General features: G+C 40.1%; 1 protein-coding gene across 3 annotated transcripts in view; it reads right to left on the reverse strand.

Moving 5' to 3' along the window:
* PPP2R2C (protein phosphatase 2 regulatory subunit Bgamma) overlaps positions 1 to 27,152 on the reverse strand; it is a 393,716-nt gene that overhangs the window by 167,412 nt on the left and 199,152 nt on the right. For 2 of the 3 annotated variants that reach the window (XM_036763511.1, XM_036763510.1), the window contains one exon: positions 11,215 to 11,366. The exons of the other annotated variant lie outside the window; for it this stretch is intronic. In XM_036763511.1, coding sequence (XP_036619406.1) covers positions 11,215 to 11,263 — 49 coding nt within the window. In that variant the 5' untranslated portion in view covers positions 11,264 to 11,366. The remainder of the gene's footprint in view (positions 1 to 11,214; positions 11,367 to 27,152) is intronic. 3 annotated transcript variants of the gene reach the window in all.

Genomic DNA, 27,152 nt, shown 5'->3' on the forward strand with positions numbered 1-27,152 from the left:
TAAAAGAGGAAGATCCATTAGCACATGTTTTATTGAACAAATGAATCCATTAAAGCACAATACTTTCCCATTTAACGCCATATCAGGTTGCTTTTGTAGTCCAGTTGTGAGATATAAGTTAGATGCTACCAGCTGGTCTTGGGATGTGTGAATTAAACAGGTAAAGCATTTTACCAACCTGGAAGTACTATATAAATATCAGTGATTATTGTCATCAATTATCATCATTGTCATCTAAACTGATTCTTCTCTGGATCCTGGAAATAAAAGCTAGCATATGCTCGGCATGGCTCAAATGTGCGCTCACCTGAAGGGAAGGATGCCCTCAATGACTTTTTTCATGGGCTTTTCCAACCCTTAAGATTTTGCTGGTGAATGTTTTGTCCAGTAGCTTAAGTAATCAAATTACTTCTTGTCATTTCATGATATTGCATATAAACATTACACAATTAGAGAAGTTTATAGTTGGAAAGGATCATTTTTCCCAGCCCCTGGCTTGCTGAAAGAATCTCCACCATGACATTCCTGATAAACAGTCCTTTAACAAGTAATGGGATGTTCACAATTTGTGAAGCAAATCTTTTCCTTTTCAAATAGCTCTAATTGCTAGGAAGTTCTTCCTTGTGCTCGCGTGACACCTGCCTCCCTGAAATGTCACTTCATAAAGGCCAGTTGTTTCCTACGAAGCCAAGCAATGCAAATCTAGTCCCTCTTTCCACATCCTGGAGATTGCACTGGAGTACTCCAAATCTTCAAACATCCACAGAGAAGAGGGGACCAGAAGAAAACTCCAAAAGCCATCTTGTTCATTCCCTTGTTTCTGGGAAAGCTGCTCTAACCACGTTTTATTCCTGAAGTCCATTGTTCTAGTATTTGAAGCATGACTCAGGAAATAAAAAAAAAAAAAGATCCTGCCCCCTTTCTCTGGATCAATGCCAAATGTGATCAAAATGAAATATTGATCATCCCTGGCAAGAACATTAAAAGCTTGCTACAGAAAATTCCCTGAGGGCCTTCCTATCTTAATGTCAGTGTGCACTGAGCAAGAGAAGGCCATACTAACATTAACGGTGCAACGTCAAGTCTGCCTAACATTTTGTGAAAACTTGAAGGTTTAAATGCATCAACATGTTTTCATTTTTTTTTCTTTGTTCTCAAGTATTTATGTTGAAGACAAAGATCCTATCCTCTGTAAACCCGTCATCTCACAAACACGATGCATCCCTCACAATTTCTGCTGAGGCTAACTGGTGCCTGGCATGTAGTTAAATTCTTAATAAATGAACATTGATGATGAACTATCTTTCCTCCTAGTAGATTTTAAGCCCCCAGAAGTCAGGGGGATTCATGGCTAGATCTGATGTGAACTCGCCATCAAGGTAGTCTGAACTAGCTGTCTGACCTTTGAGAGGAGTTACTTAATCTCTCTGGGCCTCACTTACTCATCTATAAAATTAATTTAATGACACCTCTCTCAAGCATCATTCAGAGATTGTTGGAAGGATGAAATGACGTATAAGAAATTAACATACTTTGAGAAGTTACCAGGATGACACACCACCACCATATGAGTCATTATAAAGTGGTTGTAAACTTGGGGAGGTCACTGGGCTTCAATTTTCTCATCTTCAAGTCAAGGATAATAATAATACCGACTTCTTCATAGGGTAGTTATGAAGGACAAACAAGTAAAAGAGTAAAAGTATGTTAAAAAGTTAAAAAAAGGATACAAATATATGGTAAAATTACTATGAATTTATTATAACTCATACAAAAAAGTGTGTATTCATGGTTGCCATGAAATCAAGGGTGACTCAAAACCCTCCACAATTTAACATCACGTTAACCTTTCCAATGCCAGCTAGTCCACATACATGTATTAAGTACCTATTATATGTCAAGTACTGCACTAAGCATGAAGGATCCAAAGAAAGGCAAAAGATAGTCCATGGTCTAACAGGAAGACACCATTGAAACAATTATGAAAACACAAGATACATACAGGATAAATTGGAGATTATCAGCAAAGGAAAGACACCAAATACTTTATTCTCCTGCCAAAGTAGATGACTCTCTGTCCCTACCCTGTACTTTGAGGCATCTGGGCCATCCCATAGATAATTCCTAATACTACTGGAATTCTTTACCAGGCCCTTTGGAATTTCATCCCATATTTTAAAGCTCGATTTTTTCAAAGAAGTCTCCCCAAATCATTCAGTCTAAAACTCACACTATTTACTTGGCTTTCCATCTCTCTGAAATACTTGCTATCACATACTATTTTGTATCACATAACAAACATTTATGAAGCAACCACTGTAGGCAAGGTGCTGGAAAAAACCAAGGTTAAAATGAAACGGTCCTCTCCCTTAAAGATCTTACATATTGCTGAGGGAGACCTCATCTAAATAAAAAGCAAAATCCAAGGTAACCCAGGGGATAATGCACCAGCAGCTGGAGGGACCAGGAAAGGCATCTTGTAGAAGGGGATGCTTGAGCATTTAGGGTAAGTCATGATTGGGGGAAAGCCAGGAAAAAGACACAGAGAAAGGTGAAGGAGTGACATGTTTGAGAAAGAGTTAGCAGGCCATCTTGGCTATATTCAGAAGTGCACAGGGGTAAGAGATTTGTAATAAGGCTGGAAAGGTTGGGGAGACAGTTTCAAGTATGGGGGACAACCAAAGAAAACACTTGGAATCAGGAGATGGAGTTTTATGTGAAGGTCAAGGTGAATGGTTTGCAGAGTATGTGGAGGGGAGAAGGGGCAGAGCAGGTCATAAATGGTTTTGAACACCAGACAGAGAACTTTAATATCTAAACCCAGAAGTAATAGGAAGTCATTAGACTTCATTGAAGGAGTAATATGGTCGGTTAACAGTGTGGTATTACAGAAAAAGCCAAAAGACCTAGGTTCAAATCTAGGCTCTAACACTTGTTAACTGTGGGATTTTGAGCAAATTATGTCATCTTTCTAAGCCTTAGCTCCATTATCCAAAATGGGAGGACTAAGACTATCATACCTTTTGGTTATGAGGAACAAATGAAATTATACAAACCAGATACAAACCAGTCTAAACAAATGAAGTAACTGACAGCTAGAGCAGGAGTTCTGAACTTCTTGTGTCTTCAACCCCTTTGGCAGCTGGTAAAGCCTAGGAACACTTTCTCAGAATGTTTTGGGTTTTTTTTGAAGACTAGGTCCCCCTATTTTGACTAGACTGGAAATTCAGTGATTAATAGTGATTGACACAGAAGCTTTAATCCATTCAGGTTTGGGTTTTGTGGTTTTTTTTTTTTAAAACCTGTACCGGTTCTCCCTTCTTTAGGCAGCTTTCCCTCCTTCAGGGGTTACCATATTGGTCCAGGTCTAGTGTGAACACATGATCAGCTTTAGCCCTACTGTAGCTCAGAATTCCTAAAATCAGTCAGCCTTGCCCAATAGCAGAGATTATAGGAACACACTACTAAGCCCAGCTAATGTTTTTAAATAATTGAAGGAAATTATAAATCTCAGTTAGAAGTTGGTGAAAATGAAAACATAATCTTTTCCCATCTAACCTCAAGGACCTACTGAAATCTATCCATTTCTTGGTGGGGAATGGGAGGGGAGAAATGGGGTCCATGGACCTGAGGTTAAAAACTCCTGGAGAGGGACTAAGTGACTTGTCCAAGATTATCCAAGTAGTAGGTACAGGATCTGAGATTCCAAACCAAATCCTCTGACTGCAAATCCACTGCTCATCGGACCGTACTATCTTGAACTATAGGAATATTAGCTAAATTTATTATTACTATTCATCTTCTATTAGCATCTCCACCTCTCTGCCCTTATGCAAAATGGCAAAGGAGCAGACAACCTGTCCAATCTTTGCACAAAGAGAATGAAGATGACTGCTGCTAGTGGTTCCCACCAGGAAGAAGGCACATGCCCCATGCTACTCTGTTGTGTCCAAAGGAAAGAAGCCTATCTAAAGATGGACAATCACAAAGACAAGTGCTTTGTCTGAAATTCTCGCAAACTCCACTGAGTGGAGCTTTTTTTCTTCTTTTGTATTTATTTTCAAAATATATAAAAAAGTGTAAAAAACCTTAAAGCATTCTATCACTACTAGCTATTATTCTTGTGGATGTTTGGTTTAGAGGGCAGAGGAGCAGTGATGGCAGAGCAGAAGAGATCAATGCTCACACACTGTGGAAAGCTAGAACCATGTAAACACTTGGGAATTCCTAGGATAGCAAGTAGAAGTCACCTCTATCCCACAGGGAATGTAAGGACCATTCAGTCCACCACCACCACCCCTCATTTTATTGAGAAACTGAATCTGAATGAGGAGAAATCACTTACCCACAGTAACAGCAGAAATAGGCAATAAACCCAGGGCTTCAGACTTTCCATCCAAAGTCTTATACACTGTGTTATGTTGCCTACCAAAATTAAGTTATGGAAGAATGAGGTTTCCCTACTAATCAAACATACAAAGCCCTGGCCAGACGCATAAACATGTGGCTATGTTTAATAGATATAATTTTATATTTTCTTTAACACTATCAAAAAAAATCTAAACCTCAGGAAACCTTGGCAACTCTCTAAGATTCCAACTTAAAATGAGCTGCTGAGCTGCATCACTGGAGGCAGTTTCCTGGGTCCCTTACATCAATGAAATCACTTGTCAAGACACCCCCATGCCTCCCCCCAAATGCATAATCATCCTAACAGCTCACCTCTCTGGCATTTTGTAGTCTATAAAGTGCATCCCTCAAAACATCCTTATAAGACAAGTAGAATAACTATCATTATTCTGTTTTTATAGATGAAGAAATGGAGATTCAGATGGGAAATGTGTCTGGTCCAAGGGCAATAGATGGCTCTAAAGTGTCAGAATTTCAAACTGGATCTTCTGACTGAAACTGGAGCTTTATCTGATGCTTTCTCTCAGTGCATATATCAGTAGATATGACCCTCTTCCCTTCCTTGAACTTATCACAGTAGCATCAATCAATCAACAAGAATTTAGTAAGCACTGACTATGTGCCAGGCACTCACAATGGGAAAAACCCTTTAATTCCATTGAATAAAGTTTAATGAAGTACCTACAACTGTGCAAAGCCCTGTGCTCGGGACTACAGATACAAAGCTAAGGATGACACAGGCCCTGGCATCCAGGAGCTTATACTTATACTGGGAGGTTAAGTACATAAATGCCTATGATAAAAGGGGAAGAGAGATCAGTACCCACAAGGTAAAGTGCTATGAGAAACTGGAAGAGGAAAATAATGGCACCCAGAGACTTCTGCAATGACTGGGACTTAATCTCCCTGGAGTGGGAGAGGAAGGAAATGGCATTTATTGAAATGTCAACTAGATAACGATTTCATTTCTAAATGGGCTAATATGTGAGTCCCTTTTCTGGTTTTGTACATGCCTTTTAACAAATGTTGTTCACTCGTCTTTCAGTCTTCTCCGCTTCTTTGTGACCCCACCTGGGATTTTCTTGTCAGAGATTCTGGAATGGTTTGCCATTTCCTTCTCCAGCTCATTTTACAGATGAGGAAACTGAGGCAAACACAGTTAAGTGACTTGAATGTCACACAACTAAGTGTCTGAGGCCAGGTTGAAACTCAGGAAGATGAATCTTCCTAATTCCAGGTCTGGCACTCTATCCACTGTGCCACCTAGCTGTCCCCTTTTAACAAATAGCCTTAAAAACACATATGAGCCATAAGTCTGTGTAAATGGGATTTAGGACTGGAAGGAGTCTTAGCCATCATCTAGTCCAGTCTCTTTCATTTTACAGATGAAAATGAAGAAGAGGAGCTGGCTTTCAGAAGTAATAACAAAGCTGAGACTTGGGCACAAGTCCTCTGGCTCATAATTCAGTGCCTGTTGCACTATCCCATACTGACTACTTTCCAAAAATAAAACCACGCAATCTATGCCTCAATAAAGGAATGAAAGCTTGTCCTCAGAATCTTTTAAGTGAATTCAATGCAGAAGACTTTTCCCTAACACGTCAAGATAAGGCAGGAAGAAACACCATAGAACATGCAGTGATTTAGAGTAAAAGTGACTCAATTTGGATTCTGAGGAAGGTCCATTGTTAGAACTCTGGCTCTGCAACTTAGCAGCTCTGGGCCTCAGTTCCCTCATTTGTAAAATAAGGGGGCTGAGAGGTCCTTTCCAAGGTCCTCTCTAGCTCTAAAGTCTATTATGATGCAAAAATGCATCTTAAAGAGATTTTTCTTTCCTTGGCTCTGATTTGAGCACGAATGTAGCAGCTGCCCAGGAGATGGGTCACAAGTCAGTTGCTATGGCGCCACAAACGCTTGGAGCCAATCAGCTTCCTTCCTCGATGACTCAGCACAAAATACCAACTGAGCCTTCCAGTCAGCAGCACAGCTGTTACTGAAGCAGCACTTTTGATTAGAAGGCCTCTGGTAGTCTTCTAAATACATATTAACTACGCTCAGACAGTTGGGGAAAGTCCCAATACATCCAAATAAGGACTATAGGGTGATTTTTTTGAGGGGGGGTGGAATAGAGGGAGACGGGAAGGCTGGTAGGGAAGTAGTTTCATCATGATTTTTTTTTTTGGGACACTTGAGTAAGGCGCTTTGCAGACTAGCCTCATTACAGACCTGAAGGGTACATCGATTTTCTTGCCCCCTTAAAAGGTTTGGTCTGCATGGTTCCAAATGTGTGAATATTCTCTCACCACAGCAGTATAAAACAACTTCTGTCCGTGCAAGCCCTCTCTCATGAACTCAGAAGCTATCCTAAACAGAGTGAGAAGAGTCATAGCCATTCAGAGGCTGAGAGCTAGAGAGGACCTCAAAGCTTATCTATCCCAACCTCTACACTTTACAGTGGAGAAAACGGTTCCTCAGGGCAGGGAAGGGACTGGTCAGAAGTCAAAGAGTTAGTGGGGAGAAAAGCCGGGACAGCTACTCCTTCCTGGGGCATCTAACATTTCACACAATCACCCTGTGAGGCAGGTAGGACCTGTGTTATTATCACCACTTCACAGATGAGGCAACATAACCAAAGGTCAGTCACTTAATTACAATGGTAGGATTTCGTACCAGGTTTCATGATGCTGAGACTGGTGCTCATATTAACCACAGACTCCTCTAAGTTCAAAAAGATTAGGGGGTATTTCAAGATTCATAATGCTTTTACTTCAAGGGAAAATAATGTGTGCATAAAAAAGAAGGCACTTGACAAAACCCAAGTTAACTAATTCTCTCTCTCTCTGTCTCTCTCTCTCTCTCTCTCACACACACACACACACACACAAACACACATATGAATATAAACATGCATTACATATGTGTGTGTGTATATATGTATATGTATGTATCTCTACCCACGATGATATCAGGAAATTAAAACCAGAGTCTTTATTGAGAGGACCTGTCCTAATCATAGAGATTCAGCCTTTATTCCATCCTATCTGCTGATCCCATCACGGTCCCAAGAACAGGCCTTGCCTGTTTCCTAAAGACCAGACTAGCTAAGTATGGAGGGGTTTTTCACCATTTTGTGCTGAATCATTTGACCACAGCTACTCACGAAACAAAAACAACTGCCTTCTCTCTGTTGATTATTTTCTATGTATTCTGTATTATACTTTGTACATGGTTGTTGGCATGTTGTCTCCTCCGTTAGATGGTGAACTCCTTGAAGGCAGGGATCGTTTTGTCCTTTTCTGAATTCCCAGCATTTATCACAATACATAGCACATACTAGTTGACTAGGTGCTTAATAAATGCTTATTGACTAACTAACTGATAGTTTCTCTGTACTCGCTAGTCATACCCTATCTGGACTACTCTGTTCAGTCCTGGGTACTCCATTTTCCATTGTCCCAGGCTCCCTCATATAGACATACACAAGAAAAGCTCGTGGCTGTTTACAGCAAACTGCCTTTTTCCTGATGCAGAATTATCTAACTGAAGAGAGCGAAATAGAAACCTGCTTTACCAATCACACAAAAACCATCATTTACTCAGCTGGATTCTTCCTCTGGTTTCCTTATTCCTGTCGATTGTACCCCCATCTTCCAAACCTCAGAGATGCACCCTCTATTTTTTTTTACTTTGTTCTCTTCTCCATCTCTCATATTCACTCAGTTACTAAGTTCAGTCATTTCAGCTTTTACAATATTTCTCATCTCCATCCCCTCCTTTTTCCCCCACTGCCATCACCCCAGTGTAGACCTTCACGACTCCTGCTGGAATAGCCTGCTTCTAAGGTCTTTCTACATCTAGCTACCCCCTCTCCACTTCATTCTTCATTCACTCCCCCAAAATCTTGTTATCACACAGATGTGGTCACATTATTCCCCTGCTCAAAAACCTTTGATTGTTTTCTATCTCCTATTCACTCAATAAAGATCAAATTTCTCAGCTGGGCATTCAAGGCCCCTCTATATTCTGATGCCCCATTATCGTCCCTGACTTCGCTCATCTCCAAGAATTCTATGCTCCAGTCAAACTGGACTGTTTGCCTCTGAACATGCCTCTAATGGCCTTCCCCAACCCAATCCCATATGTTGTAATTATATATGTATGTGTATATGAGTATATGTGTGTATTTATATGTGCATATATATATATATATATATATAATAGTAATTATATATTCTTCAAGGCCCAACTCAAATGTCATGTCTTCCAGGAATCTTGCCTTAACTCCCACAATGAGAAACAATCTTTCCTCTCTAAGCCTTCACATAACATTTTGTTTGCACCTTTGTTACATGCGTATCATGCCTCACTTTATACTGCTTATGTCTGTGCATCCCTGATAGACTATAAGCTCCATGAGGGTGATTACTATACCTCATGTAGGGGGATGTTCTAGAGCTACCTCAGACTGACTTCAGAGAGCCAGTTGTTAAACTTTCAGTGTGAGCATTTACACCTTGGAAACTGGCTTGAAATCAAGGCTTGATTTATGTTTTGCTGATTGTCAAGACTTAAGAAAGTGATTGATTAAATTTAAAAGTATGTTGCGCAGCTATATTTTGTTGTGTTTTTTTTTCCTGGAGAACCAGTTGTTCCCTGAATGCTACTGCTTATATCTCTTTGTACTTCTGCTAGCACTCACCACAGTGTTCTGTACATAGCAGATAATGCATATTTATTTAATTAGAGTCATGTATGAATTGAGAGGAACCAAACAAGGGCCCTTGCCCAAAAGCTCTCCAGCCTGCACTGTCTAAAAAGTCCACCATTAAAGCATCATTCCTTTGGGTCTCAAAGACTTTCCAGTCTCCAAAGGTCCCCTGTTAAATGACAGCACCCCTTGGGTAACGCCAAAAGTAGATATTAGCAAATACTTCATCAAGGATTAGTTAAAAATCAGCTGAGAACAAGACCCTGTGAGAAGGGAAGGAGGAAGGATAAGTGCTTAAGAGGGCAGGGGTGCCAGGACTGGGGAAGAAGATACTGGAATGAAGTCAAAAGCCAAACTTCATTTCTCCCCCTTCTCATCCCAACCTTGTCTGGTTCCATACTTAGAACAGTCTTGGGAGGTGGGGGGTTGGAAGAGGAGGCTGGAGCTGTGAATGGCAGGAGGTGATTTATAATCTTCTGCAGCTGCTTTCTGAATCCCCAGAGTGCCTCTCTGCTGTGGGGCTATAGTCAGCTGGCTGCTGTGCCAGGCTCTGTCTCTTCTCCCCGGGACTTCCCTCTAAGTCACAAGGGGAGGGAAGGACTCCAAAAGACACTCTTCAGCAATGGAGCCGGAGATCAGACCTTGCCACCAGCAAATTACCCTTAGTGAGCTCCAAGACCCAAATCAGGTTACCAGTTCTCTTCTGTTACCCACAATTCAATTCAGTTCAGTTCAATACCTGTTAAGTACCTACTAGGTGTAAGACACTGTCTCTGTCTTTCCCTCCGTCTCTGTGAGCATCATATTGTTGCTTTATCTCTGTTTCTTTCCCTTGAATACTAAAAGTGAAGTCCAAACACTCACAATTTACTAGCACCAAAAATAAGTTCTTCAATTTCACTTGCTCTCCTCTTGTGTCAGATGCCTTGGCTCCAACAGAGGGAACCTAAACACATTCTTCATTCTGGCTCTTGCCAAAGAAGTCCCAGTGTCCAGTCCCACTCTGCCTTTACAAAAACAGAAGCTGGCACTTCTGATTTACACAGTACCTCTTGTGACTGGAATACCTGACTCCTGGTCAAGATGAAATATCGACATATTTGTAATCTTTCTGAGTGATTGATAGATTTCAAATGCTTATTTTAATAAATGTCTAAAGCATTCACAAATGGACAGAGAATAAGTAGCTTTCTCCCACCCCCAGCCCCAGCAGTCTCTCCTCTCCTTGATAATGCCCAAGACAGGATATTCCCATCAAAAGAATGTAAGTTCCTGAAGGGGCAGGGCTACTTTGTTTTTGTCTTGATACCTTCAGTGCCTAGAGAGGCAGCCATGGCATAATAGATTGTTAAATGCTTGACCACCTGGGTTTCCACATCCTCTTAATGCCAGACACAGTGCTGTAACAATGTACCGTCCTTGAACAAGACATAAGGACCCACACAAGCAGCATCGTCAAGAAAACAGTAGCTCTGAATATGAAGAAAAAAAAGGACTTCTGGAAACCTCCCAAAGTAATCTGCTACGCATCCTTAAGACAACCGAGAACTAGCACCAGAAAACATTCTGATTGCATGCTGAGAGACTGATGTGAAAAGTAAAGCAAGCACCAGCGTGGAGAAGCTAGCAGGATATCTACCTTGACATGAACCCAGCAGTATCACCAAGGAAAGCATCAACAAAGGGAAAACTACAGAAAGGCTTTGAATGGAGGTGTGAGGATGGGAAGTAGAGCAGGCCAGGGGCAGTGGGGTGGAAATCAAAGTATAATTCAAAATCCATCTTTATTTTAAATACATGATTTGGGATACTTCCACAAAATAACCCATGGATTTAATCACTCACAATCATAATAAGAAACAAGAGAAAAGTCATACTAAAATGCACGGATCATGTGGTTATCAGCATGTGGGTCTGTTCATTGAACACTTTTATTCAATGACTTATATTCTAAGTTAATGAGATACAAGCAGGGCTCTGGCCACCTCTTGTGTACCATTTCCTCCTTTTAAGCTCCAGAGGTTCAGTCTCCACGAAGACTCCCTGAAACCACTCAGCCAAGGGGTGAAAGACAAGTGATAGTCAGGCACCCTTACCTCCAACCCCATCTTCTGAGTCAACTTCATAGATGCTTTCACCTTCCATATTCTCCACGAGAGCCAGGTAAGGTGTGAAATTTCCCGGTGATGACCTGTTCAGGCTCCAGAAGAAAGTTGAATCCACCCACTCTGCATCCAGCAAGTAGTATCTTTCAAACAAAATGTGAAAACAAAGCCATTGGATAATTTCGGCCAAACATGGGAAAAATTCCCGCCACCCCCACCAAAAAGAAGAAAAAATGGTCAAGGAATTTCGTCATTAATCAGTTCTCTATTTGATGACCAATATCTTTGACTGGAGCATCCTTTGATGGTTTCAGGACATGGATGGATACTGGCAACGGAGGAAGAATTCCACTGTGGTTTACGGGCACATTCCATCACCCACTGGCGAAGATTCCGGAATGAATTGTAATAGACAATCAAAGATCACAATGTCTCTAGAACACACAGATAGACAGATGGAAAGATAAAAACAGGGGGAACCTGAGAGAGTAAATCCAGTGTCCCTCTCCAATAACTCTCCTGAATTGAGTGGGACGTGTTCCTATGAGTGTTCTGGGGTGGATCATAAAGGGCAATCCATGTTTGTAACCTCCTCATCCAGTATTTTTGGCTTTGCTTAGTGTTGGGGGTCATTCTCTTGGCATGTAGGCAGTTTTCAGGAGGCCCTGTATTTGAATGAGAAGTTTCCTCACTCAGAGGGAGGAAGAAATCCTGCAGTATATGAAGGTGGCTGGATAAAAGGGACCTTGGGTGAGTTGAAGATCTTCAAGGATGGTTTCATGAAGATATGCATTTGTCTCAAAGGGCCAATGGGATTTTGTAAGGTTTTTTTTTCCTAGACAAAAAATAAGTAATCTGTGATGAATGCAAAAAGACCCCAAAGAGCAGTTCTTTGGCTCTAGAGCTACAATGAACTTTAGAGATTGAGCCCAATCCACTCATTTCACAGAGAAAAACACTGTGGTCCAATAAGGGAAAATGACTTACCCAAGGTCATCATGTAGTAAGTAGGAGACCCTGGATTTGAACCTTAGACCTCCAACTACAGATTCAGTGCTCCCACTATACCACATGACTTCTCACTAAGAAGTCAATACAGTTTCAAAAAACAAAAACACCTTGAGAGAGAGGTCTAGGAAAAATCATTCCACATGAGCAAGTAAAATGTGTCTTTTGACATCATTCCCAGCTGTGTGGGAAAAGATAAATAAGAGAGGGGGGAATGTTTTCAAAGCATTCCCTATTTACTTCTCCTTGATCATCTGGGCATATTTGGTTTGAATTGAGAAAAAAAGGGAACAGAATGTGAGCCTCAGCCCCAGAAACAAAGAGGAGAGGGGAAAGAGAGAGAGAAAAGGGAAGAGGAAGAGAAGTGGGGGGAGGAAGAGACAGAGACAGAGACAAAGAGAGACAGAGAAACAGAGAGGAAGAGACCCCATCAAATGAACGATGTAGGCTCACAGGATCATCCATTTAGAGCTCAAATGGACACCTTAGAGGTGAGCTAGTCCGATCCCTTATTTTACAGTTAGGAAACTAAGGCCCACAAAGTTATGTGACTTGCCCAAGGTCATACAGGAGATAGAGCCAGAATTCTAACGTCACATGCTATGACTCCAAAATCAGTGCTCTTTCTATCTATCATACCAAGCCTGCCTTTCTTAGCTGCCTTCACAGTAGCCCATATGTTATTGTGCCACAAGTTGACTGATTTCCTACTTCCTTTTGTAGAATATCAAATAAGGGCACAATGATTGGCAGTATTGTTCTCCCTCTCAGAGCTATGATAGTAGCAGGGAAATTCTTCTCTTTGTGTTCACCTGAACTTGAGTCAAATCTCAACACTGCACTGCTGTTCACAGGCAAGGGCTGAGGTTATGGCCCAATCTGCCAAGAGTAGCTTATGTGATCCCTCACTTGGGTCAATTTTTCCCAAGTTGTCTCTCTTCTCATAACTGGCTAAACAATATAACACTCCAGTAACTCTGTATTTTTTTTAAGTCCTAAGCCACCCTAGGTAAAAATAAATCAGGTGATTTCTACATCTTCACTGGCTTTAAGTATTCCATCCTGCTCCAATTTGTGTCCACTTTCCTCCAGTTGGCTTGATGCTTTCAACAAAGGAACATACCAAGTATGGATGCTGTTATGGAAAAGTAGTTATGACAATGCAAATTCCCAAGAAATGTTTCTAGGGAGAGCTCTCAAGGGTCTCCTGTACCATGCAGGTACGTGACCCTCACTAGCATTGATCCTTGTACAGAGTAGGAACTGAGTAAATGTCTTTTGAATTGATGTCATCCAAAGGGCACTTTCAATAGGTGCTGGAGTTTTCTGAGCCTTCGGATTCTCTCTGTTTCAATGCTTGAGAACATCCATGGTTTTACTTGGGTGGATGCTTCTTCCGTCCCAGACAGAAAGCCTTCCGTGCCTTAGGAAATGGTTTTCATCAATTGCTGAAGTCAAAAAATGTCACCCAGTGGCCAATTTTTCTGATGAGTCAATGGTGCAATAATATGCTGGATTTTAAGAATGGGAAATGAGTCTTGCGTTAGGTCGCTTCTTTCCATGACCAGTTCTTTGCCTTATTATGCTATTCTGACTACCCTTACATTGATATAAAAACCACCACAAAAATAAGATTCCCCAGTATTTGAGCATAATAGCAACTGAATGAATCTAGCAAAAGTTTCACCAGAGAGTTCAAGGTTAAAAAAAAAGATGTTGATTTCTTTGTCCCTTCTTTTTTTCTACTATTTCTACCTTAGCGTTGTATAAATTAGGTATGTAATTCTACAATTTAGAGTCTTGAAGACCTCCTGTGTCAGGGAACTTATTACTCCCCAAGGCAACTGATTCCACTGTTAGATAGCTAAAATTGTCAGAAAGTTCCTGCTTATATTAAGCTGAAATCTTATCTCTGCAGTTTCTACTGATTTGATTCCTCAACTCCAATCCCAAGCAGACTATTCCTAATTCCTCTCCCTCTTCCTAACAAGCTTTCAAAGCAGTCAAGGAGAGTAACCAGATTCTGTTCCATTCTCTCTGTTCCAGGTCTTTGTGTAACATGATCTTCTGCTTTTACCTAAGAGTCAACCCTAATTTTAAAAGTTAGTTTAGAAAGAGCATACTAATGAATGCTCACATACACAAACAATAGAGGTACCTAATGCATTCGCAGAGAATTTTCTTGCAGATTTCTACCAGTGCCTCTTTGTCTCAAAGTATTAAAATTTTTTCAGACTAATTGTAACATTGATGGAAGACTGATTCCAGAAAACATCAACCATTCACTATCTGACAGATGCATTTACGGATCCGCGTTGTTTTTTTTTTTACTCTGGCTGCTTCCAAAATCAGAGATAAAGGGATAATAAAAACGACAAGGACAATGATGATAGCAGCCCACATTTACATGGTACTTACAACATGCCAGATAGTACGTCACGTGCTTTACAATTATTATTTCCTTTGAGCCTCATAACCACCCTAGGAAATAGGTGCTGTTATTACCCGCATCTTACAGTTGAGGAAACTGAGGCAGATAGAAGTTTAAGTAACTTGTCTAGCTTCTCATAGTTAGTAAATGTCTGAGGTTGGATTCGAACCCAGGTCTTCCTGATTCCAGGCCCAGAGCTCTATCCATTGCACAACTTAGCTGTCCCCGTTGATGATGATGATGCTTATGATGATAAATATGATTGGAACTGCTGACAGGACCTCAAGTGTCATAACGTTGTGAGATTGAGATTTGAAAACCACCTTGGAATAAATCTAGACTAACCTTGCTCATTTCTCAGAGCAGGGAAGTGACTTGTCTGAGGTCACACAGATAGGGAGTGGCAGAGCTGAAACCTGCATCTTCCTCTCCTGACTTCCATCACAACGATCTTTCCACACATATTAGTAGTCAAGTCAAATGTACTGTAATCTAGAAAACTATTAATGTAAGTATTTGTAAAAAGATTCCATGCACAGTCCCGGAAAAGAATAAGGCCACCCTTGGGTGTCTAATTCCCAGTTTGGACCCTAACAGCTGAGCCCTTGGATCTCAGAAAACTCTTTTCTAAAAAGTCACAATATTTGGGCTTATAGTATTGAAAACCCCACTAGACTGGGAAATGCTTTACACTTTGATAGTACAGGTCAGAGATGGTGCCAGGGAATCAGAAGGTCCTAGAGTTACAGCCAGAAGGCACCTCGAGCTTGTCTAATCCAAGCTACTCATTTCACAGATAAGGTAAATGTAAACCAGAGAGGGGAAGTCACTTGCCCAAGGTTGTCACTGAAAACGCAAGAGCCAGGATTGGAACCAGGGTCCTCCACTTTCAAACCCAGCACTCTTTCCACAATAGGATTTTTGTGGACTCTTTGTTACTAGCAAATGCTCATATCGACAGTTTTCTTCAATTGGAGAATAATATGCTTGGTCATTTTTGATGAGCCCTCTGCAGAGTTAAGGGAATAAATCAAATGTTAAGTGTTTAGTGTCAGAAAGATGGCTGACCCCATACTGTGCAAGGTCAGGGCAATTCACAGTGGGCAGTATTGTATGGACAAACTCCTGCTGGGAAACATTTTCTGCTTAGGCTGAGTACAATAGCCTAACAGTGCTACTGCTATCCTGAGAACAAAAGGCCAGGCCATATAATTAATAGTGACAGTAACTCCGGCTTTGTGCTTTACAAAGTACTTTCCTCCAGGTAGTACAAATATTGTTACATCCATTTCACAGATGATGAAACTGTGCTTTGGAGATTTCAAAGTATCCGAGGTCACACAGTCAGTACCTATGCTGGCCGGAAACCATGCCTTCTAGCTCCAAGTGCAATGCTCTTCCTACTAGCCTACAACACATAAAATGAGGGTGACATACCATAGGACCCACCTGCCATTTGCTTCTTAATGTTACAGTGAAAGGCCTCAGTGGCCAGGTGGTCCAGCCCACACCCCAAAGGAACAGCCACCATAACATTAGTGACACAAGTTCATCACCCACCCAACTCCCTCATAACCTTCTGCCCAACTCATCATTTCAATCCTTCTTTTATAGAACAGAGGAGGGAAGAAAGGAGAACCACGGTTCCCTGCGCCCATGAGTGTGCAACTCAAAAAGAGGATGTTTCTGAAGAATGACAAAGGAGGGATAAGGGAAGAGAAACGTGGAGGCAGCAAGACCCAGGGACTTCCTCAGACAGACATCTATTTGGCTCTGCTTTTCCAAAGAGATGTTGGGAATATTTATAAACTCCAATTTGATAGGATCATAGATTTAGAGTCAAAAGGAATGTGAAAGGTCATCTAATCAAAGGAGTATGGATGTATAACTGGATGAAAGTTCAGAGATCATCTGGTCCAACCCTTTCATTTACACAAAAGTGAAGGGACTTGCCCAAGGTTATGCAGATAGTAAGTAGCAAAGCTCCTTGAGTTTAAATGTAGCACCTTTTCCACGGCACCACGCTTAATGTTTCATGTTGTAGTCACAAAAAGCCTTGTAGGCATTATATCCTTTAATCCTACCAGTAATCTTGTGAAACAGGTGAGGTAAGTGTTATCATCCCTACTTTGTAGATGAGAAAACCGAGGCTCAGAAAGGATAAGTCAAAGGTCACAGAACTTATAAGACCGGGACTTAAGCAGCATCTGACTCCAGATCCAGGTTACTTTCCATTACAAAGGGAATGGACACAATATGTAGTCCTCTCTTAACAGCAGCCCAGGACACCATAACATAAAAGTTGGTTTTCTCCTTCTTCTAAGCGCAAAGATGACCAGCAAAATATTGAAGAAAGGGAAGAAGAAATTCATTTACATACATTGATTGGAGAAACACAATGCCTGTACCTGCTTAGACTCAAAAGAAAATGACTCTTCTGTGCTATACTGTGCTTCAGAACACAAGAGCAAAGAATCTGTGCAAGTGTGTATACACACACATATATGTGTATTTTATATGTATGTATATGTGTATGTGTGTGTAGATATAGATATACAATATCTGTGTCCTGATTCTTTGGCAAGGAAATTTGTAGAGCACTACTAAAAGCTCATGGATCACAGGATCAAACGTCTGGAGCAAGAAGAAACTTCAGAGGTCACTAAACCCCTTTGAGACTATGGATAACCTCTTCATTTACAGCTTAGGAAACTGAGGACTAGGGAAGGGAAGTGACTTACCCAAGGTCACACAAGCAATAAATACTAGAGGTAGAATTGGAAACCACACCCTCTGACTTCAGAGTGGGTGTTCTTTATATTATATCAAGATACCTCCTAAGGGTACTTCTTTTGGGAAAAAAAATGTATTTATTTATTATGAACTTAATAAACATCAACATATAAAAAGATTTCAACAAGCACATAAAAACAAACCAAAAAATTGCATATGAAACTGGGAGTTTCTGTTCTGTACAATTTGTCTTTTTACTTCATTATTTATAATTATTTTGTTTTTCCTTATTTGTGTTACCTTCTGAATCCCCTTCTTCTCTCTCCTGTTTCTTAATAATTCATTAATATTTTCTTTTTCTTCTCACTCAACCTGTAACTTCCCTTTCCAATAAATGGAAAAATTCTCCATTGTGACAAATCAGTTTTGGTTATGCAACACAAATCTACACATTGTCTCTGTCTGAAAATATATGTCTGTTTCTGTTGCCTCTAGTTTATTACTTCTCTGCCAGGGAGTGGAAAGCAGGATGCAGTCATCATTTGTCATTGTACTCATCCTTCCTGAGTCATCCAAAGTTGTCTTTATAATGTTGTTGATATTTCATAAATTGTTCTCCTGGTTCTGCTCACTTCACTTTGCCTCAGTTCATACAGCCCTCCCAAGTTTTCTCCAAATTAGTCCCTTTTGTTATTTCTTATGGTGGAATAATATTCCAATACATTTACATGCCATAATTTGTTTAGCCATTCCCCAATTGATGGGCACTGCACCCATCTTGTTTCCAGTTCTTTGCTACATCAAAAATGTGTTGCTTTAATATTTTAGATTGCACGGGTTTTTTTCCTAGAAGCCTAGTAGTGTTATCACTAGGTTTCTATGGTTAAGTAACTTTTGGATATTGTACCAAATTGCTTTCCAAAATGGTTGGACTACTTCACAGCTCTATCTAGAGTACATCAGTGTGCCTGTCTTCCAAAGGCCCCTCCAAAACTTGTCAATCTCCTTTTGAATCATCTTTGCCAATTCACTGGGTATGAGGGTAGAACCTCAAAGTTCTTTCAGTTTGTATTTCTCTTATTATTAGCGATTTGGAGTGGTTTTCAAGGAGCTATTGGCAGCTTGACTTTCTTTTTCTGAAAACTGCCTTTCCATATCCTTTGACCAGTTATCTATCAGAAAACAGCTCCCGTTCTTATAACCTTCAAATCCTAAATCCGACTCTTATTAGCTCTGTGACCCTGGGCAACTCACTTAACCTCTGGCTGCCTCACTTTTCTCATCTGTAAAATGGAGATGCTAATTGTACGTATCTCCCTGGGTTGCTGTGAGAATAAAATGAGATAGATCTGTAAAGTGCTCTGCAAATCTTAGGACATACTATAAATGCTAGTTGTTATTATTATTACCATTATTTGAATCAATCTCCAATTTACTTGGATATCAGGCATTTGTCAGAGAAATATCCACCAAGGTTTTTTCCCCAGTTACCCATTTCCCTTCTAAATCTAATTATAATGCTTTTTTGTTGTTGGGGCTGAAACATTTCACTTGATGTAATGAAAATTGTCCAGTTTAATATCCTGTGATCCTTTCTATCCCTTTTTTAGTCAAGAATTCTTTCCCTTTCCATAGTAATGAAAGGAACCTAGGGTAGTTCTAATAAGCATTTATTCAAAATTGACTCACAGAAGTAGACAACTTGTGGCATAACAAAAATATAAAAATAAGGGGGTATTTCTTATGCCATAAGAGTGTGAATTCTCCTACCACCATGTTCTAGTTACCTAAATTTGCAACCTAAGGGTCATTCTTGCTGTTCCCTTTCCCTCAACCCCCATATCCAGTCAGTTACCAAATCTTGCTGTTTCTACCTCCATAACATCTCTCACATCTAGTGCCTTCTCTCTTTGTCCTAGTTCCAGTCCTAATCACCTCCCCCAGACTTTTGTAAATCTTCTAAATGATCTCCTTGCCTCCATTATGTCCCTTCCCAAATCCATCCTCTACCTTACTGCCAAACTGACATTCCTAAACCACAGATCTGACATGTGAAACTCCCCTATAACAATCTTCAATGGCTCCCTATTACCTTAATGGAAAATATAAATTCCTGTTTGGCATTTAAGGCCCTTCGTAATCTGGTTCCAGCCTACCTTTCAAGCCTAGTTATATGTGACTATTACTCTACCATCCAGATGACAGGCTCTTCTTGCTCTTTCTCATACTCTGTCTCTATCACTGTGCCCTCCTTCTCAGTTGAGAACATGCCTCCTCATCTCTACCTAGAATTCCTAGCTTTCTTTGAAGCCCTGAGCTCAAGCATTCTTTCCAAAACCAAGCTTTTCTAATGCCCATAGTTGCTAGTGACTCACCCACCAAAATTACCTGGCATTTACTTTCTATACACAAAATATTATCCACTTTATATGTACATGTTGTCTTCCTCAATAGAATTTACACTCTTTGAGTGCAGAGTCTAGCCCATTTCTTATCTCTGACTTACTAGCACCTAAACTGTGCCTAGAATACGGTAAGAATGCCACTGATGTTTGCTGACTGACTGATTCACACACTCTTCATTCCAGCCAAGCCAGCTTACTAGCTATTCTCTGTATAAAACATTTCATCTTCTGCCTGTGTATCTAGAACACTCATCCTCTTCACCTCTGCCTTGTCAAATCCCCCACTTCTTTCAAAGCACAGCTCCAGACCCACCTTCTACAGAAAACCATTTCTGGTGCCCCCACTTATTAGCACTCTGCTCCTCCTGAAATTAGTTTTCTTCTTTGTGCCCGTATAGCAGCCTGAAATTGAAAGGAAGCTCCCTGAGGGCAAGGACCAGTTATCTATCAGAAAATAGCTCTTGCTTTTGAAAATAGCTTTTGGTTTTGCCTTTGTATCCCCAGTGGGCATATGCCCTGGTGTAGTTCCTGCCATAAATAAAATTGAATTGAACAAAGATGACTAGCCCACATCAAAAATCAAAAGAATATGACTTCATACACAGCAATTTTGTCATGATTTAAGAATTCCTTCTCTAAAACTGCCCCTGAAATGCCTAAATTCTTCAAGCTCAAAGACTCTCTCTGTAATTTACTCCCAACCTCAGACCACACCTGCTCTTTGTCCTGTAAATCTTTTGATGGCCTTTGGCCAAAACAAATCCAATCTGACCTGATCTATAGCACTTACTGTCTGGACCACTCCTGTGGCAATTACTCAAGTGCTGCTGCCTGGGGATGGCTCATCTGCTGTTGTCTCCAGATCTTATCCCCTCTGTTATTATTTATATTTTCACAGGGTTATATTTTTCCCCCCTTCACCTAGATTATAAACTCCTTGAGAGCCTGGATTCCTTTTTACACCCCACAGCACTTAGCCCAGAGCATCACTTACACTTTAGAGAATCTGAGAATGTTGGAGCTGAAGGACATCTCAGAGATTCTCTAGACCTACCCCCTCATTTTACTGTGGAAGAAACTGAGACCCAGGCAGAGAAACTGACCTACCCAATAAATCAATGAGATAACTCCTAAATACCAGACACTATGCTAAGCAGTAAATATACAAAAACAAATGAAACAGTCCCCACCTTCAAAGAGTTGACATTGAATTGGACAATAAAACATATGCATCTACAAGTATATGCAAAAGGAATCTGAGGTAATTTTGGTGGGGACCACCTTAGTGCCTGAAGAGATCAGGAAAGGCTTCACGTAGAGAGTAGCATGTGAGCCGAGTATTGAAGGGAACTAGGAAGCCTAGGAGGAAGAGGTGAAGAAGGGGTACATTCTGGGAAGGGGGTACAGACAGTGCAAAGACAAGGAGATAGGAGATCGAATATTGTGTGCGAGGACAGGAAAAAAGGCCAGTTTAGCCAGACTACAGAATACAGGAAGGAGAGGAATGTCCAATTGGGCTAGAAAGATGGGTCAGGGCCAGATTGTAAAGAGCTTTCAAAACTAAAGGGAGGATTTTTTTATTTGATTCTAAAGGCAATAGAGAGGCATTGAAATTTCTTGAGTTAAGGAGTGATGCGGTCACATTTGTACTTTAGGAAAATCACTTTGGTACTTAGGGAAAGGATGGATTGGGAAAGACTAGTCGAGGAGACCAATTAGGAAGCTATTGTACTATTTCAGGTGAAAGGTGATGAGCATCTGAATTAAGAGGGTGGTCCTGGGAGGAGAGAGAAAGGGACAAATGCAAGAAATGTTGTGGAGGGAGAAATAGCAAAATCTTGCAACTGACTGGATCTGTGGGGTGAGAGGGAGGGAGGGGTTAAGGATAACTGAGGTTTCAAACCTGAATGCCTGGAACTATGTTGATGCCCTTGACAGAAGCAGGAAGTCACATGAGGTTTGATATAGGTCATCTAGTTGTGTTTTCACATCATATCTTGCTGCTTCTTAGAAGCTCAATAAATATTTGACTGGCTGATCAATCATACAGTGCTATTCTGGGAAGTCACTGATCATTTGTGCAAGGTGAATTAACCTTTCTGGGGCATTACTCTGTATCCTTGAAGGGTTGAATTGCCTCATGTTGCTAAATAAAGACATAAACCCTTCCTAGAACTGGGAAGAATCTTAGAGATCAGCTAGTCCCATTCCCTCACTCTAAAGAGCAGAAAAAAAGGCCCCCGAGAAAGACAATGAGTTGTCCAAGGTAAGCTAATTAGTAGCAGAACGAGGATGAGAACACTTATCTCCTAACTCCTAGGCCAGGCCTTTTATTACAACATCATGATTGAACAGCCAACAATTATAGCTGGAAGAGACCTTGGCCAACTAAGGAAAAATTGGGACACTAATACGTTGCTGGCAGAACTGAAAACTGATCCAATCATTTTGGAAAGAAATCTGGAATTATGCCCAAAGAATTATAAAACTGTATACCCTTTGACCCAGCAATACCACTATGAGATCTGTTTCCCAAGGCGATCAGGAGAAAAGAAAAAGAATCTATATGTTCTAAAATACTGGTAGCAGCTCCCTTCATGGTGGCAAAAGATCAAAGTTCAACTTCCAGTTCTGACTTCTTACAAGCTGTCTGACCTTGTACATGTCCTTGGCCAACTAAGGAAAATAAGGCAGAGTGTAGAGTGTAGTTAGGTGACTTGTCCAAGATCATTCAGACTCAGACGGAGGTGGAACTAGAATGGTCTCAAAGATGATATGAGGGAAGTGCTTGGTAAATCTGGAAGTGCTATATAAAGGTGTTATTATTCTTAGATCATTATTATTTTCATGACCATTTCCCTGCTAAAGGATCAAGTCAAAGCAACTTCTGCCACATGGGAGCCCAACACTTTCATGGATGCTACATGAAACATGCATCTAACATGGAGGCCAGCTAGCCCGGGGTAAAATTATGAAATGGGCAAAATGCATCTTCACTGTCTTCTCATCTCTTTCTATAACCCCCACTTGCCTTTTACTGCTTCTGGCCCTTCTTCAAGCACTGACTACTCTCCTGCTTTTCCCATGTGCCCCAAACCACCCACGGTGGCACGTCATCTTGTCTGGACTGCCCTGTTTGAGGAACACTACAGGCTCCAACAAACCTCTTCCAATTAAAAAACAAATCCCACACTTTCAATGCCAGATTCTTAGGCATCATGGGGAAGAAAGTAAATCTGGGAGAGTTAGATTCTAGCTCTGGCTCTGCCACTAACTAGTTGTCATACTTCGAGGAAGTTCCTTCTCCTTCTTTCCTTGTTTGTCATCTAACAATCAAATGGCAAGGCTGGTATAGATGATTTCCAAGATCTCTTCCTACTCTAAATTCTACAAACTAGCCCACAAGTGGAATATCCTGCTAATTCTACCTCCACGCTCTCCTGCCCCCTGCAGTCCTGACCTCCTTACCGGAAAAAATAAATAGCTGACCTGCCTTGTCTCAAGTTGTCCCGTTGTTTTTCATCTCATCAATGAGAGAAATGGAAAGGAAAGGGATTGTGTGTGTATGAGTCCAATCCTCTGGGTCTGTTTCATCACAAAAGTAGTAGGATGGCTTCTGGACCTGATGAAAAGACATGGGATTATGACTCTGTGGGTTTTAGTTTCTTCCTCTGGGAGAAAAGGAAGGGGGTATGACTAAGGTCCCTTTACTGCTACCATTCTATAATATTTAGCTCCTTTCCTGTCTGCGATTCTACGTCCTGTTTCTAGGAAGCTACCGGCTCTAACGTTCTAGGTCCAAGGAGTTCTGACATTCTATGTTATCTGAATTATGCAGGGCTTTTACCCGCTAGAGCCAAAGACTATGCGGCTACCATAGACACATTTTATTTCCTTCTAACGAAGACACTCTTTCATTCCAAATTAAATACTACAACTTTACATTTCTAAGCTTATTTTTCACAATGATTTGGAGAAAAATTTATTGACAGAATTAAAAAGCACAGTTAACGATCAGTCTGGGCAAGCTGGACCACGGTTGAAAAGTGATAATGGAGAGCAAGATACCTGCTGGAGAAATGGTTTAGGACTATACTGCAGAAAATCCATTTTCTTTGTGTAATGGCCAACTCTAAGAAATAAATTCAGAAATAAGTAAGCAGCCACATAAAATAAAATGAATTTTAGCCTAGCAGATTCAGGATTCCCATCCACTGAACATCATTACAAATAACTTGATATTCCTAGACAGCTTTAACTAGTGTTCTAAATTAAAATCACTGTTCAACATATAGTTCAGATATTGTTTCTCATTTTCTGCGATAATAAAGCTCTGATAGGTGTGGAAAGCCTTATTTATGGGCAGCTTTATCCCTTATAACCAAGTCAATGAAATGTAGTTGTACGTGAAGGCATGGAAATCAATTCTTGATCCAAGAATGAGTTTGCTGTAGCTTAGAGTTAGGTAATAAACAAGCATCTAAATCTCTAACTACAAGAACATCTGAAGTGTCAGGAAGATAAACAACACAGCTGTATGTGTACTCTCAGGTATGTAGGTTCAGATATGACTAGGAGGGCAAACTCTGAAGATCAATAATCAAATGATCAAAAGAGATACGTTTTCTAAAATAATACAGTGCCAGAAACATAGGATACACAACAAATTTGTTTCTTCCTTTTCTTTTCTTTTCCTCTCCTCCCTCCCCATCCAGAACTGAACATCTAGAATGCTTGAGCTAGATAGAACCAAAGAAATAATCCAGTTATGTGGAGAAATTGGGACACTAATACATTGCTGGCAGAACTGAAAACTGATCCAATCATTTTGGAAAGAAATCTGGAATTATGCTCAAAGAATTATAAAACCGTATAGCCTTTGACCCAGCAATACCACTATCGGATCTGTTTCGCAAGGTGATCAGGAGAAAAGAAAAAGAACCTATATGTTCTAAAATATTGGTAGCAGCTCTCTTTGTGGTGGCAAATGATCAAAGTTCAACTTCCAGTTCTGACTTCTTACAAGCTGTCTGACCTTGTATATGTCCTTTCATTTCTCTGATTCTCAGTTATTTTCTCAGCTGTCAAATGGAGACCACAGGAGCTACTACCCCATTTAGTCCCAGAGGTTATTGCACCAATGTGCCCTAATAATCCATTAGTAATCAAAGGATATGAACCATTTTCAAGAGAAGTGCAAACTATAAGCAGCAAGAGAAACATGCTCTAAATCCATAGTAATAAAAAGAGTATAAATTAAGACAGCCCTGAGATTTCATATTATATGTCAAATTGGCAAAGATTTTTTAAAGGGTTAGCGTTGCAGCAATGGGGGGAAAGACGGACATTCAAGAACAACAACCACAAAAACCTGTTGGTGTAGAGCTGTGAACTCCAGTCACTCTGAGAATGGAATGATGCAAAAGAAAAAGAAAAAAAAATCACTAAACTGTCCATGTGCATGGATTCCATTGTTGGGCACAGTACTTCTTTTAGGATGTCAAAGACATTAAAGAAAAAAAAGAGAGGAAGTATATATATATATATATATATATATATATATATATATATATATATATATGTGTGTGTGTGTGTGTGTGTGTGTGTGTGTGTGTGTACACATATACACACATACATACGTTATGTGTATTTATATTATATATATATATATATGTTATGTGTATGTATATATATGAAAGCCCATTGATTACAGGAATGGCTGAATAAACTATGGCTTATACGGCTCATTGAACTATGAGAAACAATGAATGGGATTAATTCAAAGAAACATGAGAAGACTTCCATAAACTGACGCATATTGAAGAAGAAAGATCCAGAAATAAAATATACACCATGATTACAATAGCAGTAACAACAAAAACCATCATTAAAAGGTACCCAAACTAAAATTCATTACAATGATCTCAGAGAACACAGGATTAAACAGCCTTCCCTCCTCTTGTTAGAAAGGGAGTGACTGATGGCGGCGCAATGTTAAATACGCGGTTACATGTGATGGTTTTATTTAGGTCTCTAACTATGTACACCATCCCTAAAATGTCCCCTCTATCCCTGTTTTACTAGTGCAGTTCATGTCCATTACTGAGTACTCAGTGCAAATGCCAACTTTTCCATAAAGTCTTCCCTGGTAGCTCAAAACCATATTGATCTTCTTTCTCCTCACACTTTGTACACAGCACTGAATTTCTACTTGATATTTTAATAATATATCATTTTATGTTATATATCATACAGTATACATCATAGCAAATGCCACGTTGAATTAATTCAGTTAATATTTATTCATTGAACTATACTATATAACTAGATCTAATAGAGAATTCCAGAGGTAATACTATAGAAGAAGCCTGGTCTTTGCTCTTAACAAAATTCATAATCCACTGGTTTGCCAACAGATTAAACTGAAGACAAATACAAATGTGCTACAGGAAAATCACCAACTTTAAAAGCATTATATGCTGGGTAAAACTGCTGCTTTGTGAGGGTACAATACATCCTTAGGCCTGTTCAATGAACAAGGTACACATACATTCAGGAAAGTATTTTTAATTATTTGAAACCATAAGCAAAAATAAAAGAAAAAGCATCAATATTCATCAGTTAAAGAACAACACTGCTCAAAGAAGAGGTCACTGTAATGATAACAATACTCTATTTCAAGGAACCAAAATTTCACCAGTCTGGGAATTCCTTCCACATATTGAGATGGTAGGCTCTCCTTGCCTCAGTAGATGGTTTCATGTTTTATTGTCAGAAAGTATTAATCACTTAGCCAACTTTTTAATGATGAGAGAGCAGGAGAGGATAGGGATGGGAGGAGAGAAAAAGAGAGAGAGAAAGAGACAGAGACAGAGAGACAGAGAGAGAGAAAGAAAGAGATAGAGAGTGAACACAGAGGTAGAACCTGGACCTGTGACTTCATTGGTATAGGAAACCACCCAGGAAGAAGACTGGAAATTGTTCTACAACATACTTGTCTTGGAGATTTTCTTGGGGGCATGGAGATGTTAAATGACTTACCCATGGTCATACAATTAGTGTATCTCAGAGACAGGATTTGAACTCAGGTCTTCCTGACTTTGAAGCTAGCTCTACCTCAACTTCCCCACCATGATTGTGATAAAAATAATTACTATTATGATATTTACATCACACATTAGAGTTTAAGTAATCATTTATAGGTTATGAAACACTTTACTCTTTTTTGGTACATTACCCAACTTGATTTTCACAATAACTCTCTGAGGAGGAATCTGGAAAGTTAGTCAGTCAATAATCAGTCAATGAACATTAAGCACCTAATATGTGCCAAGAACTGTGCAAAACAATTT

The sequence above is a fragment of the Trichosurus vulpecula genome, chromosome 6, assembly GCF_011100635.1.
Source record: "Trichosurus vulpecula isolate mTriVul1 chromosome 6, mTriVul1.pri, whole genome shotgun sequence".
Classification (NCBI taxonomy): Eukaryota; Metazoa; Chordata; class Mammalia; order Diprotodontia; family Phalangeridae; genus Trichosurus; species Trichosurus vulpecula.